General features: G+C 45.1%; 1 protein-coding gene across 2 annotated transcripts; it reads right to left on the bottom strand.

Annotated features, from left to right (window-relative positions):
• Positions 1-436: 436 nt before the first annotated feature.
• LOC115179116 (copper-transporting ATPase 2) lies at positions 437-14,921 on the bottom strand. 2 transcript variants are annotated; one of them, XM_029740389.1, is made up of 22 exons: positions 14,569-14,921; positions 12,912-13,433; positions 12,587-12,743; positions 11,660-12,043; positions 11,325-11,488; positions 10,932-11,093; positions 10,676-10,752; positions 10,369-10,552; positions 9,752-9,985; positions 8,558-8,649; positions 8,081-8,208; positions 7,587-7,741; positions 7,317-7,451; positions 6,992-7,186; positions 6,566-6,748; positions 6,181-6,373; positions 4,508-4,654; positions 3,169-3,311; positions 2,681-2,884; positions 2,032-2,149; positions 1,777-1,879; positions 437-1,125 (listed from the first exon to the last, which is right to left on the bottom strand). In XM_029740389.1, exons 1-22 carry the CDS (start codon positions 14,740-14,742, stop codon positions 849-851), a joined length of 4,131 nt encoding a protein of 1,376 aa, XP_029596249.1. In that variant the 5' UTR covers positions 14,743-14,921; the 3' UTR covers positions 437-848. The 2 variants fall into 2 exon arrangements, with proteins under 2 accessions (XP_029596249.1, XP_029596248.1); XM_029740388.1 differs by having other exon boundaries at positions 12,587-13,433.
• Between the last annotated feature and the right edge of the window lie 1,695 nt (positions 14,922-16,616).

Genomic DNA, 16,616 nt, shown 5'->3' with positions numbered 1-16,616 from the left:
AGTGATTGGTAGCCCCACTCCCTTACCCTGAACTTTGTAAAGGTGAGGGGAAATCACATCTTATAAGGATCCAAATTCACTGCAGTTCTCTCATGTAAGTCAAATGACAGACAGTTGAGGAAGTCAATGCAGACTATTGAGATGCACCCTAGGGGACTTCAGGGGTGTAACCTATTCCCTGTCCTCACCATCTACTACCACTAGTGTGAAGACATGACAGGCCATGCAACATGAATGATCCATTCTCTCACTGACACAGAATCATGAGTATCTTTAGCTCTGAAGATGTAGTAAACGTCTTTCCGATGAGGTTCTACAAACACGATGCTTTGAATTTAGAAGGTGATTATACACATATGGCCTACATGTACATGTTGATGGAGATGTTTTGGAAAAGCTTGATGAGATGGGCTACGCAAGCAAGTCAAGGGAAGTACAAAGCAGAAACCTTGGTGGATTTTACTGAAATATATTTGGACTACAGGGACAAAGGAATCATTAGAACACACTCAAAACAGACAATAGGTGGGCACATGACAATCCCCCTAAAAAAAGTTCACAACGAGTAACATTTCCTCATAATGTAAACTGAAGAGCCATATTGTTAAATCGCTTGTGATAAAAAGTGTCTTGAAAGATTTAAAAGAAAGTAACTTAGTGAATGATTAATTTCTAGGTATTGATTCATTTCTCAGTTATCGTTCAGTCAAATATTAAAATACATGTAATTGACATGAAGAGGATGAGACTAAGGAATGTGGACAGTTTCCCTTGGACCTTTCCATCAGACGGTTTCCATAGGACAGGTAGTTTCCCTTTCGACATAATCTCCTCTACCTGGCACCTTGCTACACTATGAGGCCCACTTCCTTCTCGTGGTCCAGCAGGGAGCATCGGTCCTGGAGAGAGGGGGTGGATGGACCTCGGCTGGCCGGCTGGCTGGAGAGGGAGATGGGCAGGGAGAGGCGGCTGCCCTGGCTCAGGCGCTCCCAGGCCCTGCGGAGGGAGGGAGGGGTGCGTCGCCGGTCGTCCAGACCCACGTGGGTGCTCACCTGGCTGGGGCTCAGGCTCTTCATGTTCCCCTGGGCCCGGAACTCATACGTCTCGATTGACGTCTTCTTATACCTGGAGCAGGCAGAAGCAGAAGAGGACTGAGGTCAGTTTTAGTAATCGAGAGAGAGAGTATGAGGAGGACGGGGAGAAAAGTGTAGAGACAGAGACTTGACCTGAAACAGACAAGTGGTGTGTTAATATAGGCAGAATAACGTGTGAGTGAGGAAGACAAACATGACATAAAAACATGTGGCATGTAAGGAACAGAAAAGGAGAGAAAGATTGAGACATTTACATTGTTTGCCATAAATAAAGAGGGAGTTGGAGTGGTTCCAAACAGTTAACTAGATACAGCTGAGAGGTCAAAGTGCACTGTGTTCAGTCTGTGTAGTGTTCAGTGAGTGGGCTGCTGCAACAGAGACACTCTGGACACGGTGCTCAGGGCTGTTCTACAGGCACACGCTGCTTTACTCAGGTTACTATGGAAACGCTTCTCAATGGACCGAGTTTACAGTGAAGAGATTGAGATTTTGGTGCATGAAAAGTGGTCTAAAAATGCTTGCATGACGTCCAGTAAAAGTTCCCATCTGGCATGTTGAAAAGTATGCAAAACATCTAGGAGGGCAAGTTTGATTGGTTGAAATAAATACACAGCAAAATCCCCAACAGACAGGGAGATAGATGGAAGGACGGACGGACAGAGAGGCAGAAGCATACACTCACAGTTTTAACAGCAGGGAAGAGATGACCACAGACACAGATGAAGCCGCCATAGCTGCTGAACCCATCCATGGCTGTAGGACCAGACCAGCGGGCAGAAAAACACCTGGAGGGGTAAAGTGCAACCCAGCTTTACTACACACACACACACACACACAACTGCGCTGTTGGTGCTAGGATCACAAGCATTTTGCTACACTGGCAATAACATCTGCTAAATATGTGTATGCGACCAATACAATAGGATTTGTTACTCACCTGCGGCGATGGGAATCCCTACCAGGTTGTAGATGAGAGCGAAGACAAAGTTGATGCGTATCCTCTGAACAGTCTTCTTGGACAGCTCAATACAGGCCACCACGTCTAACAGATCATTCTACATAGAAAGGAGAAATAACTCAAATATCTCAAGTTCCTTTGGGACAGAAAACACAGCCAGTAGACCTCGTCTCTCCCTTTCAAGTGTATCACAACACAAGTAACTAGTATGTAGTTAACATTAAATTCCCCACCCAATCTACCTACCTCATCCCCATACTGTTTTTATTTTATTTACTTTTCTGCTCTTCTGCACACCAGTATCTCTACTTGCACATCATCATCTGCTCATTTATCACTCCAGTGTTAATCTGCTAAATTGTAATTATTCGCTCCTATGGCCTATTTGTTGCCTACCTCCTCATGCCTTTTGCACACACTGTATATAGACTTTCTTTTTTTTCTACTGTGTCATTGACTTGTTTATTGTTTACTCCATGTGTAACTCTGTGTTGTTGTCTGTGTCACACTGCTTTGCTTTATCTTGGCCAGGTTGCAGTTGTAAATGAGAACTTGTTCTCAACTAGCCTACCTGGTTAAATAAAGGTGAAATAAAAACATCCCAACCACACCCCACTCTGCTCCTCACCCTGATCAGCACCACATCAGCTGCCTCTATGGCCACGTCTGTGCCCGTCCCTATGGCGATGCCCACGTCGGCGCGGGCGAGGGCGGGCGAGTCGTTGACCCCGTCACCCACCATGGCCACCCTCAGACCCCTCTCCTGCAGCTCCTGCACCTTGGCCACCTTGTGGGACGGCAGCACCTCCGCAAATACCTTCCTGATGCCCACCTGGAGGAGGGAAAGAGACACAATTCAGACGTGTGTCTGTGTAACGAACGCCACGCTGCTTGCTTAGCGAGTACCACTTCCTCCCGATTCAGCTCACACCAAGACTCGAACCCAGGACCTCTGTCTTGCTAGCACACGTGACCCCTCTCCCAGAGTCTTACCAGGCGGCGCCACCATAAAATGTACAATTTGGCAGCACAAGTGGCGACCCTTCAGGCTGAGGAGTAAGTTACCCACATCCCCATGTGCTGCACGTGCATGCGTGCGGTCTCCCTTTCTCTTACCTGTGTGGCTATAGCCTTAGCAGTACGTCTGTTGTCCCCAGTGATCATGACCACCTCTATCCCCATGCTGAGTAAAGTATGGACAGCCAGGGCAGACTCTGTCTTCACTGTGTCTGCTATGGCCAGCATGGCACACAGTACACCTAGGGCATAGGAAGAGGAGATGGAACATGTCCACGACACACAGTACACCTAGGGCATAGGAAGAGGAGATGGAACATGTCCACGACACACAGTACACCTAGGGCATAGGAAGAGGAGATGGAACATGTCCACGACACGGAACGCTGAGGTTGATGTAGGGGATTGAAACATATCCCATGTTCAGTGTATGTACCTCAGATAAACCACTGTTGGAGTAAGACACAGTCCTGAGGGTCATAGATAAACCACTGTCGGAGTAGGACACAGTCCTGAGGGTCATAGATAAACCACTGTCGGAGTAGGACACAGTCCTGAGGGTCATAGATAAACCACTGTCGGAGTAGGACACAGTCCTGAGGGTCATAGATAAACCACTGTCGGAGTAGGACACAGTCCTGAGGGTCATAGATAAACCACTGTCGGAGTAGGACACAGTCCTGAGGGTCATAGATAAACCACTGTTGGAGTAGGACACAGTCCTGAGGGTCATAGATAAACCACTGTCGTAGTAGGACACAGTCCTGAGGGTCATAGATAAACCACTGTCGGAGTAGGACACAGTCCTGAGGGTCATAGATAAACCACTGTCGGAGTAGGACACAGTCCTGAGGGTCATAGATAAACCACTGTCGGAGTAGGACACAGTCCTGAGGGTCATAGATAAACCACTGTTGGAGTAGGACACAGTCCTGAGGGTCATAGATAAACCACTGTTGGAGTAGGACACAGTCCTGAGGGTCATAGATAAACCACTGTTGGAGTAGGACACAGTCCTGAGGGTCATAGATAAACCACTGTTGTAGTAGGACACAGTCCTGAGGGTCATAGATAAACCACTGTCGGAGTAGGACACAGTCCTGAGGGTCATAGATAAACCACTGTTGAGAGACAGTTCAGGACTATTACAATATGTGTCTATAACCTGACCCAGTGGGATGTGAAGGCTTTTCCTCTGTTGGACCCCCCCAAAAAATAAAATAAACTATACCTTTCGTGAACTAACACTCGCACTTCCCCTTATCAGCACTGACTCTGCTGGTAGCTACTTTATTGAGGAAAAATGTACTTACTATGACTGATGTGTTTGTCCCACCTCGCTATCTTAAGATGAATGCACTAACTGTAAGTCTCTCTGGATAACAGCGTCTGCTAAATTACTCAAATGTAAATGTCTGTCATTGGACTGAGACTGTACCATCTATAGCTACCAGGATGGCTGTCTGCCCCTTGGTCTCGTGGCTGGACATGGCGTCATCCACGTCAGCTCCTACATGAAGCCCGTTCCGCCTTATCCACTCTCTGTTCCCGATCAGGACCGAATAAGAGGGGCTAGCAGAGGCACCTGGACAACACACAAAACACCATTAGCAATGGAGTGGACTTCAAGGCTAGACAACTTTCGACATTGTAGAATAATAGTGAAGACATCAAAACTATGAAATAACACATATAAAATCATGTAGTAACCAAAAAAGTGTTAAATAAATCAAAATATATTTTATAGTTGAGATTCTTCAAATTAGCCACCCTTTGCCTTGATGACAGCTTTGCACACTCTTGGCATTCTCTCAACCAGCTTCATGAGGTAGTCACCTGGAATGCATTTCAATTAACAGGTGTGCCTTCTTAAAAGTTAATTTGTGGAATTTCTTTCCTTCTTAATGCGTTTGAGCCAATCAGTTGTGTTGTGACAAGGTAGGGTTGGTATACAGAAGATATCCCTATTTGGTAAAAGACCAAGTCCATATTACGGCAAGAACAGCTCAAATAAGCAAAGAGAAACGACAGTCCACCTGTCACACCCTGATCTGTTTCACCTGTCTTTGTGCTTGTCTCCACCCCCCTCCAGGTGTCGCCTATCTTCCCCATTATCCCCTGTGTATTTATACCGGTGTTCTCTTTTTGTCTGTTGCCAGTTCGTTTTATTCGGAAAAGCCTACCAGCGTTTGTTTCCCTGCTCCTGCCTGTTTCTTGCTCCTGTTTTTTAGTCCTTCCTGGTTTGACCGTTCTGCCTGCCCTGACCCTGAGACTGCCTGCCGTTTTGTTCCTTACCCCACCGTTCTAGATTATTGACCCCTGCCTGCCTTGACCCTGAGACTACCTGCTGTTCTGGACCCTTCACATCCTCTCTGGATTATTGACCCCTGTCTGCCTTGACCTGTCGTTTGCCTGCCCCTTTTTAGTATTAAACTTTGTTTCTTCAAAACTGTCTGCATCTGGGTCTTACCTAAAACGTGATACCACCACTACTTTAAGACATGAAGGTCAGTCAATCCGGAAAATTTCAAGAACGTTGAAAGTTTCTTCAAGTGCAGTTGCAAAAGCCATCAAGCGCTATGATGAAACTGGCTCTCATGAGGACCGCCACAGGAAAGGCAGACGCAGAGTTACCTCTGCTGCAGAGGATAAGTTCATTAGAGTTACCAACCTCAGATTGCAGCCCAAATAAATGTGTCCCAGAGTTCAAGTAACAGACCCATCTCAACATCAACTGTTCATAGGAGACTGCATGAATCAGGACTTCATGGTTGAATTGCTGCAAAGAAACCACTACTAAAGGACACCGATAAGAAGAGACTCTCTTGGGCCAAGAAACACGAACAATGGACATTAGACCGGTGGCTACTTTGAAGAATCTAAAATATATTTTGATTTGTTTAACACTTTTTTTGGTTACTACATGATTCCATATGTGTTTTTTCATCGTTTTGATGTCTTCACTATTATTCTACAATGCAGAAAATATTAAAAATAAAGAAAAACCCTTGAATGAGTAGTTGTGTCCAAACTTTTGATTGGTACTGTACATCATGAGTACGACCACAAAGTACAGGGGTAAAAACCGTGATGTTGTAATGCAACACTGACCTGACACTGACACAGTATCGCCGACCAGGCTGCTCTCATCAGTCGTGGCCCCCTGCAGTGTGACCTGGGTATGGCAGGAGTCCTGGTCACCCTCCAGCAGTACCTCCTCAATGTTAGACACCTTACAGCTGATCCCACAGCCTGGCACCGACTGGAAGTCCTTACAGGAACCCAGAACATCTGTCTCCAGCTCCTGATATACATACATGTTTATTTCATTATATTGAGCCCTTACTTCACTAGGTAAGTTGACTGAACATTCATTCTTATTTATATCAACGACCTGGAGAATTATTCCAGGGTAAAGTGGATAGAATTACCTTGTCTGTGTTTATACAGCGGCTAAAGCACAGATACCTGGTAGATATCAATGAAATACCCTCACCTCTTTGCAGTGCTTGGCCACAGCCATCCCCAGTGGGTGTTCACTGCTGGCCTCCGCTGTGCCCACCAGCGCCAGGACCTTACGCAGGGGCAGCCGTGCCCTCTCCCACAGCACCAACACCCTCGTCACCCGCGGGACGCCGTTAGTGATGGTGCCCGTCTTATCAAACATCACCGCACCGATCTGAATGGGAGGAAAGGAGGGAGCGGAAAACACTGTCATTTTCTTTCTGTGTTACTGGTGGTAGCTTTAGCTGTGGCTTTTAGGGTTAGAGCAGTGGAAACTGCCCATCATACATGTACAGCTTCACACTAAGTCCCCATAACCGACTCTACCCTGTACCCGGCCCACACTACAGTTTGGAAAACACTGGAAGTTTACAGGAAGTATGTTTCAGTTGGGAGGAAGTAAATAGAGGTGCATTGCCTTGTGGGCCATCTCCAGCGGTTCCCCTCCCTTGATGAGGATGCCGTTCTGGGCTCCGACCCCCGTGCCCACCATGACAGCTGTCGGGGTTGCCAGGCCCAGAGAGCAGGGGCAGGCGATGGACAGGACTGTGATGGAGGCCTGGAAGGCGAAGCGGACAATAACATCTGTCTTGGGGATGTTCTCATTGTAACCCTGTGAGGTTGAAACACACAAACAGAAACACACAAAAACACTATGATTCAGGACTGATCTCTTCATTCAGAAAGTACATCAATGCCATAAGGCTTTGTTATGAGTTTGATAAGCTCTTGTGGTTACTCACAGGAAAGTACTCCTTCACAACGTGGAAGTTGACAAAGCCAATCACCAGCCAGACCAGCAGTGTTAGCACTGAGGCAATGACAATGAAGGGTACAAAGTAGCCACTCAGTCTGTCTGCAAACTGCTGGATGGGGGCCTAGTCCAGCAAGAGATGTTTCAGATACTTAGAAAATATAATCAACAACTGATTATATTGTAACTTCCACAGGTAGCTGTAGCTTACAATCAAAGACATCCAGTCTTGACCTTGGCCATACAGTGGTTTGTTTACCTTGGATGTCTGTGCCTCCTCCACGAGTTTGACTATCTGACAGAGGGTGGTGTCTGCTCCTACGTGGGTGGCCTGCACCAGTAGAGATCCATGGGCGTTGATGGAGCCAGCTATGACTGAACTGCCGGGCTTCTTACTCACAGGCATGGGCTCACCTGACCACAGAGAGAACATTGACCACCCCATTAACCATGGTAGACCACCACAGAACCACAGTGACTACCAGCAACCACCGATATAGACTACTAAATTACCACAATGACTACGATCGTCGTTAGCGGTGAATAAAGTAATGCTACCTATATTTTCAATGTATTTTTCCACGCTAGGTGGGTCATTTAGTGGTATTTTGCTAGTGTTAAATAAAAAAAAAAGGTGAATTTACATGCCTTTACCCTTCACTACAACACAGTCAATCACCAATAGACCACAAAAGGACCATAATGACAGTAAACCACTATGGCCCATTGGCTCCCCAACAAAACGGCTCTTACCTGTGATGAGGGACTCATCTGCCATGGAGCTTCCCTCGATCACCTTCCCGTCCACGGGGAACTTTCCCCCAGGCACCACCTTCACTATGTCTCCTCTCTGGACCAGCTCCACTGACACCTGCTCCTCACTGACACACACAGTACAGACACACACACACACGCACGCACGTACGCACACAGTACAGACACACACACGCGCACGTATGCACACAGTACAGACACACACACTCGCACGTACGCACAAAGCACAGACACACACACGCGCACGTACGCACACAGCACAGACACAGTACGGATTTATTGTGGTGAAATATTCTCAGAATAGTTTATGGACACAGCTATAAACAGATTGTAAAGAAATCATGGCTAAGGCAGGTTTGATTATATGAGGCCAATATAAAAATAAACATCACATAAAATAAAGGTATTTTTCCACAAGTGTTCACTGTGGGAAAATGGAGCTGGGTTTGGGTTCACCTGAGGATGGAGTGGTCAGGACCTAACGTGACCACAGTGGCATCAGTAGCCTGCAGTGACATCAGCTTGGCCAATGCTTCAGATGTCTTGCTCTGCAGAACAGGAACAGGAAACACAGACAGAGACAATGACGTGAGTGGGTGTTGATTAGACCTGGGAATTACCAGCCGACCTCAGCGTCAGCCTTCAGCCTGTAGTCTGGTCATTGCTTTCCCACACTGACACCATAATATACACATAATCATATGACCATAAATGCCACAAAAACTGATCAGATATGACCTAGAATAACCCCCTGGATCAACCATCCATAAAGCTGAGAGCAACAGAAGTACTTCCAACCAAAAGGACTTTAGCTGTGAAATGCAACCCGCATAACTAATTGTAGGGGAAACACTAGAATTGAGTAGAGTAGAGTAGAGTAGAGTAGAACAGAGTAGAGTAGAGTAGAGTAGAACAGAGTAGAGTAGAGTAGAATAGAATGGAATAGAGTAGAATATAATGGAATAGAGTACAGTAGAATATAGTAGAGTATAATGGAATAGAGTACAGTAGAACAGAGTAGAGTAGAATATAATGGAATAGAGTACAGTAGAACAGAGTAGAGTAGAATATAATGGAATAGAGTACAGTAGAACAGAGTAGAGTAGAATATAATGGAATAGAGTAGAATAGATTAGAATGGAATAGAGTAAAGTAGAATAGAGTAGAGTATAATGGAATAGAGTACAGTTGAGTAGAATGGAATAGAGTACAATAGAGTAGAAAATAAGAGTAGAATAGAGTAGAGTATAATGGAATAGAGCAGAGTAGAATACAATTGAGTAGAATATAATAGAATAGAGTAGAATGGAATAGAGCAGAGTAGAATACAATTGAGTAGAATATAATAGAATGGAATAGAGTAGAATATAGCATAATAGAACAGAGTAGAGTGGAATAGAATGGAATAGAGTAGAATATAATAGAATGGAATAGAGTAGAATATAATAGAATGGAATAGAGTAGAATATAATAGAATGGAATAGAGTAGAATATAATAGAATGGAATAGAGTAGAATATAATAGAATGGAATAGAGTAGAATATAATAGAATGGAATAGAGTAGAATATAGCATAATAGAATAGAGTAGAGTAGAATAGAGTAGGGTAGAATAGAGTAGGGTAGAATAGAGTAGGGTAGAATAGCCGTACCTTTGCTATGTGCTCCAGCCACCGGCCCAGGGCGATGAAGACGAAGAGCATGGGCGGGGTGTCAAAGAAGGTGACAGGGCTCTGATTGGCTCTCTCTGCCATCGCCACGATGAGGACCACAACTGAGTAGATGTAGGCGATGGAGGTTGCCAGGACGATGAGGACGTCCATGTTAGCCGTGCGGTGTCTCAACGAGCGGTACGCCTGGATGTAGAAATAACGACCCCCGAAGATCTGATGGAGGAGTAGGATGTGGGGGAGGGAAAGAGGAGGAGAGAGAGATTGAGAAAGAGAGGTATGAAGAGAGCGAGCGAGAGAGAGAAATGTGACTTACAGGTGGTATATAATGGACTACTACATACAGTAGATAATCAGTATCAGGGCCTGGTAGGGTCCTATTGTATCTGGGGGTCAAAGACACTTCCACAGTACTGAGACTGGGCCAGTAGCAGGGCCTGGTAGGGTCCTATTGTATCTGGGGGTCAAAGACACTTCTACAGTACTGAGACTGGGCCAGTATCGGGGCTTGGTAGGGTCCTATTGTATCTGGGGGTCAAAGACACTTATACAGTACTGAGACTGGGTCAGTAGCAGGGCTTGGTAGGGTCCTATTATACCTGGACAGGTGTACAGAGAAGGAAGAAGGCCAGGTTGAGGAGGGAGAGGCCTGGGAGAAGGTTCTGCTCCTCGGGCATAGAGCCACCATGTTCCCCGTGCTGACTGTCCATCACCATCATGTAGATCATCAAGCCCATCACTGGCACCCCAAACACCAGACTGAACAGGAACGAGTTCTTCCACCTGGAACACACACACACACGCAGGACGAATGCAGAGAGGAAAGTGTGTTAAAACATTTCAAGGTTGATTCAAGAACACATATCTCCAGTCAGGATCTACAGACGACCAAAAACAGATACTTGCTGTTGAATCTCCTCCCCATGATCCAGGTTGTTCCCAAAGCCTTCAGCTTTCATTAGAGACGCCCCAAAGCCCAGTCCCTGTCACAGACAGAGTTATTACAGTTGTAAATATGTGTAAGAATATGTACCAACACTGTAACTGCACAATGTGAATATATAGGTGATCAAAACAATTACAAGGTGTTGGTGATAGAAAAACAAATTCAGCAACAAAATTTAAAGAGACATAACAGCAAAGTCAAGTTATAGCTAGCTACCTCAATCATTCTGATGATGTCACGAGCTCCAAGCACTTCTGGGTCAAACTTGATCTGGGCTTTGTTGGTTGCCAGTGCAACTGAGGCTTCTAGAATCCCTTTGGTCCTGGTGAGTTTGGACTCAATGTTATGGACACACGACGCACATGTCATCCCAGTTACCTACACATGAGATGAGCGAAACAAATTGAAACTGAATGCAGCTGTACCAGACAATACGTTGGCCCAATGTAGGACTGGACTAAACATCAAAGAAAATGTATTTAGCCAAGCATAGAAATGTATTTAGCCAAGCATAGAAATGTATTTAGCCAAGCATAGAAATGTATTTAGCCAAGCATAGAAATGTATTTCTTCTTTCTCCATGTTGTCTCAACCAATGAGAGGACTCACAGAGAGGTCCAGTTTCCCGTCCATAACAGCGTTGTCCTCTATCAGTGTGGCACCGAAGCCTAGACCCTCTATGAGCTGTGTTATCCGCTTGGCATCAACAATACCAGGGTCATACTTCACCTCCGCCTTACCAGCCATGAGGGCAACCAGCACTGAGATGACACCTGGACCACACACACACACACAATGTTGTGCAGTTAACCCCTAACCAGGGAAAGTGGCATCACCACAAAATACTTGTTTATCCTCATGATAGAAACTGTACTGCCAGGTCAAGCGTTCTGCTTAGTGACTCTATGGGTAATGACAGTGACCTAAAGGATAACATCACCCACCTCTGTGTTTGACTAAGTTCCTCTCAATGTTGGCCACACAGGAGGCACAGGTCATGCCTGTCACACGGATGAAGCACTTCTGAACCTTCCCCTCCTCACCGGCAGTGGCCATCTTGGTAGAGCCAGAGCTACCGTTAATGGAAGTCTTGGTAGAGCCAGAGCTACCGTTAATGGAAGTCTTGGTAGAGCCAGAGCTACCGTTAATGGAAGTCTTGGTAGAGCCAGAGCTACCGTTAATGGAAGTCTTGGTAGAGCCAGAGCTACCGTTAATGGAAGTCTTGGTAGAGCCAGAGCTACTGTGAGCCATTCTGGGGGAGTGGGGGGACAGGGGAGTCTTTGGTCTTTGAAGGGGAGGGGTTGGTAGAGTTTCTGCAGAAGCAGATTCTTCAGGAGAAAAGAACACAACATATTAACAAGACCGTTGGTTGGATGGGTTATGCATGGATGGAGAGAGAGTGCTTTCAGTGTAAAGGGGGGTGACAGAAAAGAACCAAACCGTTTCATAATCCGTTTATAAACTTGTTTTACTGGCCCCAAGTCTGGGTAATTCAAGAACACTTGATGCCACACTAGAAAGCACACTTGTCTCGTTTCCAAGGAGACCTGTGCCCAAGTGCTGCCTACTCTCCACCAATAGCAAGGCTGGATGGAAATGGAATGCTTTGAACAGCATTGTCCATTGAAAGCAGTATTACTGTATGCCCACCGCTGCGAGACTGCCAATTAGGTGAGTTTGGAATGTTGAAGTAATCCATTTCTCTGCATTCTGTACAACAATGTACCTACTCAGTTGAGCCCCCCTCCCCATATTACATGAATTAACAAAAATCACAACTACACTTTTATAATCAGACATTTCGTCTGATTATAAAAGTGTAGTTGTGATTTTTGTTAAATTTCTAAGGTGAAATAAACAATTAAGCATACCTATGAGTGAAGCATCAAATCCCATGTCTTCAATGGCTGCCCTTAGTTCCTCTGGCTGAGTCAGACTGGGGTCAAAGGTGACAGTCCCCTGTTCCTCCTTTAATGACACTGCTATAGAACACACCCCAGTCATCTCAGAGATCTTCCCCTCTATGGACTGGACACATGAATTACAGGTCATCCCTACAATCCCAATGACAGACGTCTGAGTCAGTGAATCCAAGATGGAGGATGACACATGTGTCTCCCCTTGCCCACAATCTATACTTGTGTCTTTGTTCGTAAGAGTCGCACCAAATCCCATGTTCTCAATCTGTTCCTTTACCTCCTCAGATGTCACTGTGTGGGGCTGAAATCGTACTACTGCCTCTTCATCGCTCAGAGACACCTTGATGTGCAGAACCCCAGGCAGAGTTCCTATCCGTCCCTCGATGGAGCGCACACAGGACTGGCACGTCATACCCTTCACCCTGATCCTCGTCAGGGACTCTGTGGTCTCCGTCTCCCCGATCTTAGTCACCTCTTCCCCAGCCACGTCCACGACGCCATAGCCCATGGCCTGGATCTCCAGAGATAACTCCCTGGTAGAGATAGATGATGCGTTATAGTCCACCTGAGCCAGGCCACTGGCCACAGAGAAGTTGACAGACACCACTCCCTTCAGGCTAGCGACGTGGCTCTCGATGGCCTGGATGGAGGACTTGGGGGTGAGGCCAGAGAGCTGGAAAACAGCCCGGGAGAGGGCCTTAGGTTGGGGGTAGAGCTCACTCTGACTCCCAGGCTCGTAGGCCAGGTTCTCATAGGTCCGTTTCTGGGAACACCAGGCCTCACAGGGACACATCTTCTCCTTAAGAGAGGGTCAGAGAGGTAGAGGACGAGAGCAAGAGAGAAAGGTGTGAGATGCACATACTTGATCATGTCAGTTATATGTAGGCTCAGTGTTTTCAGAAGTCGAAGCGGCAAAGTTTTTTATAGGCCTTTAAATACTGGATGCCGTAAAAAGCTGATTGCAGATCAGCTCATTGAAATATTGAGTTAGATTTGTGACTGCCCCTTAAAAAGGCTTGAAGCAGAGGACAAGTTAGGTCACCACTGCTTCACAATGAATTCTCCAGTGTCAACATTATTAGTGGCCCCCTCTGGAGTGGAGGTGGAGGAGTGTGGCTTTAATATCAGGGTTGTGGTTTTGGTTAAAATGGCTTTAGTGCCTAGAAAGTACAGTACTTCTGGTCAGCCAGTGTCTGAGGATGGAGCACACAGACCAGAGACTGCTGGTGTAAAACAAAGGTGTTGAAAGCCCCATGCATTACTAGAAGCTCCAGGACCACGTGACCATAAGTAACCCTGCTCACACGGTAACAATGTGACTCTGCTTAGAGTCAACGCTCATCTGGATCTGACACCCAGGCTAAGAGGAGAGGAGAGGCCAGGGAGCATTCGGTGCATTGGCAGTCATTGTGAACACCACCAATGCCATTTTTTAATATGGTAAAACTATAGTTTACCATACAATAAGAAATAACACCACCTCATCTGATCAATATGAACTCCTAACCTTGTGTCACATGTGGGCAATACATTTTTTACTATATCTTTTTCATTACTGTAGATTAGCCTACATTACTGTATATTAGCCTACATTACTGTATGTCCTATGAGGAAAGCCACAGCGCACACTGTCTGTTAAACAAATACTAAGATACTCCATGTTTGTTGATGGGAACGTCAACGGAGAGAGAGAGAGCTTTCTATGTACAGTATTAACCTCAAACCAAAGGGTCAAGGGACAGATGTGATATGGACTCACAACATGGTCTGACTGTCCTGACTCAAAACAATATTTTCACAGATTTCAAATACATCAGTTCAGAATTTATAAATACATTCAGAATTTTTGTGAGCAGTATAACACCATACATGTATATCTAAAATTGGAATATACATTTAAACAGTTAAACACTAACTGACCGGTTTCTTCTTACCTTCAGATCAGCCTGATTTGCTCCTCTCCCATGGTCTGCGGTTTGTCCGTCTGGTACAGCTGTCCTAACCGCGCAAGGCGACTGACATTCAACCATACAAACCTCAACCTGTCCCACGACTGACGGCTTCGAAACATATTTAGTAAGGCTACTTAACGGATTTTGCGAAAACATGGTCACTTCTCTGTGGTTCTTTATTTGTTTCTCATCACACAAGAGAGGGCAAAAGTTCGTGGTTCACGTTTCTATTAGGCAACACGCCACTATAATGTCAGAGAGCGCAGAGTGCAGAGCTGTGCGCATGATTGAAGTCCAGTCGCACTGCTTGCGGCTACCTCTACCTCTACCTCTACCAATGCCTTGCTTTTGCGCCCAGCCCTTGGACAAATCCAATTTCATTCGTCACATGCTTCGTAAACAACAGGTGGAGACTAACTGTGATATTATTACTTACAGGCCCTTCCCAACAATGCAGAGAGAAAGAAAATATATACATAACGGTCAATTAATAACACGTAATAATATAAGTAAAAATGCAGTGGGCACTTGAATGATCGTAACAATTCATAGCACAGCTGTGGAACACCCACAGTAAAACGGAAACCCATGACAATTTTTCACTGGGCACTTAGTTTGGTGATTGTGTTACTGTATTTTAGTGCAGGTACAGCGTGTCTTGTAGATCATTTACCTGGATAGAAGAGGACGCGCGCAAAGCCCCTCCCGTTGCACTTTATACTGGAAACGAGTGCAACAACAAGGCAAACTCGGTGCTGTGTCATGTATTAGCTACAAACATGCATATATAATCCTACACTCACAACTTCAGCCTAGCCTAAACCTACTCTGTGAATTCAAAATAACCTTTTCATAATGGTATATGCATAAAAATAACATGTCGTTTAAGTTGTTTTTCAATTAGACTAATACATACAGTTGTTTCATTGTGATTCTTTAATGTTTTAAGTAATTTTTTTAAAGATAATTGCAGAAATAGATAATAGAAATATGTCTGCGATATGAGTATGACATACTATTCAACAACAACGTCACACATAATATATATTGAATAAAGGCTCTATGAAGGTTATGAATGAATGTTTTGACAACCCATATGCTTGAAGTTGTCCCAAATGTAGCACAACTGTCTATTGTCTATTGACCCAATCAGAGTATAGAGATTTTCTGAATTCAGTAGTAGTCTGAAGCCTGATAATAACATGAACATGTAAACACATAGAGGTAACACTGTATCCAGATTACTCACATAGTTCAGGCAATTCCTCGTCCAAATAGTGGGCCATGTGGATCCATACATGGTAGACTTCCAGTTGGATCAGGGGTCTTCTGCAGTCTTCTTCAAAGAAAGGATCTGAAGGCAAGACAACAATGGACAACTCCAGTCCGAACAGGATGGGCCACATGACACAAGTCCCAGTTATCCAATTTTGTCTGTAATGGATGATGCCAACTGTAAACTATCACATCACTGGAATGCTGGAGTGCTTGACTTCATGGAAAGAGAAAGCTATAGTATAAACCAATAGAGTTTGATAGAGTGTGGTTATAAAAGTCCACATAATCATAGTCAGGGGGGTGTAGGTTTACCTTGGCAGCTTTTGGTGACAGTTATTAGATATTGGTGACTATGGCCTGGCTGACAATAATGGTTTCATTGTGGCAAGCATTGGTGCTATTCAATCTACACTGCTCAAAAAAATAAAGGGAACACTTAAACAACACAATGTAACTCCAAGTCAATCACACTTCTGTGAAATCAAACTGTCCACTTAGGAAGCAACACTAATTGACAATAAATTTCACATGCTGTTGTGGAAATGGAATAGACAACAGGTGGAAATGATAGGCAATTAGCAAGACACCCCCAATAAAGGAGTGGTTCTGCAGGTGGGGACCACAGACCACTTCTCAGTTCCTATGCTTCCTGGCTGATGTTTGGTCACTTTTGAATGCTGGCGGTGCTTTCACTCTAGTGGTAGCATGAGACGGAGTCTACAACCCACACAAGTGGCTCAGGTAGTGCAGCT

This window comes from Salmo trutta, chromosome 39 (assembly GCF_901001165.1).
Source record: "Salmo trutta chromosome 39, fSalTru1.1, whole genome shotgun sequence".
NCBI lineage: Eukaryota > Metazoa > Chordata > Actinopteri > Salmoniformes > Salmonidae > Salmo > Salmo trutta.
The sequence above is the reverse complement of the archived record's forward strand: the minus strand, read 5'-3'. Positions and strand labels throughout refer to the sequence as shown.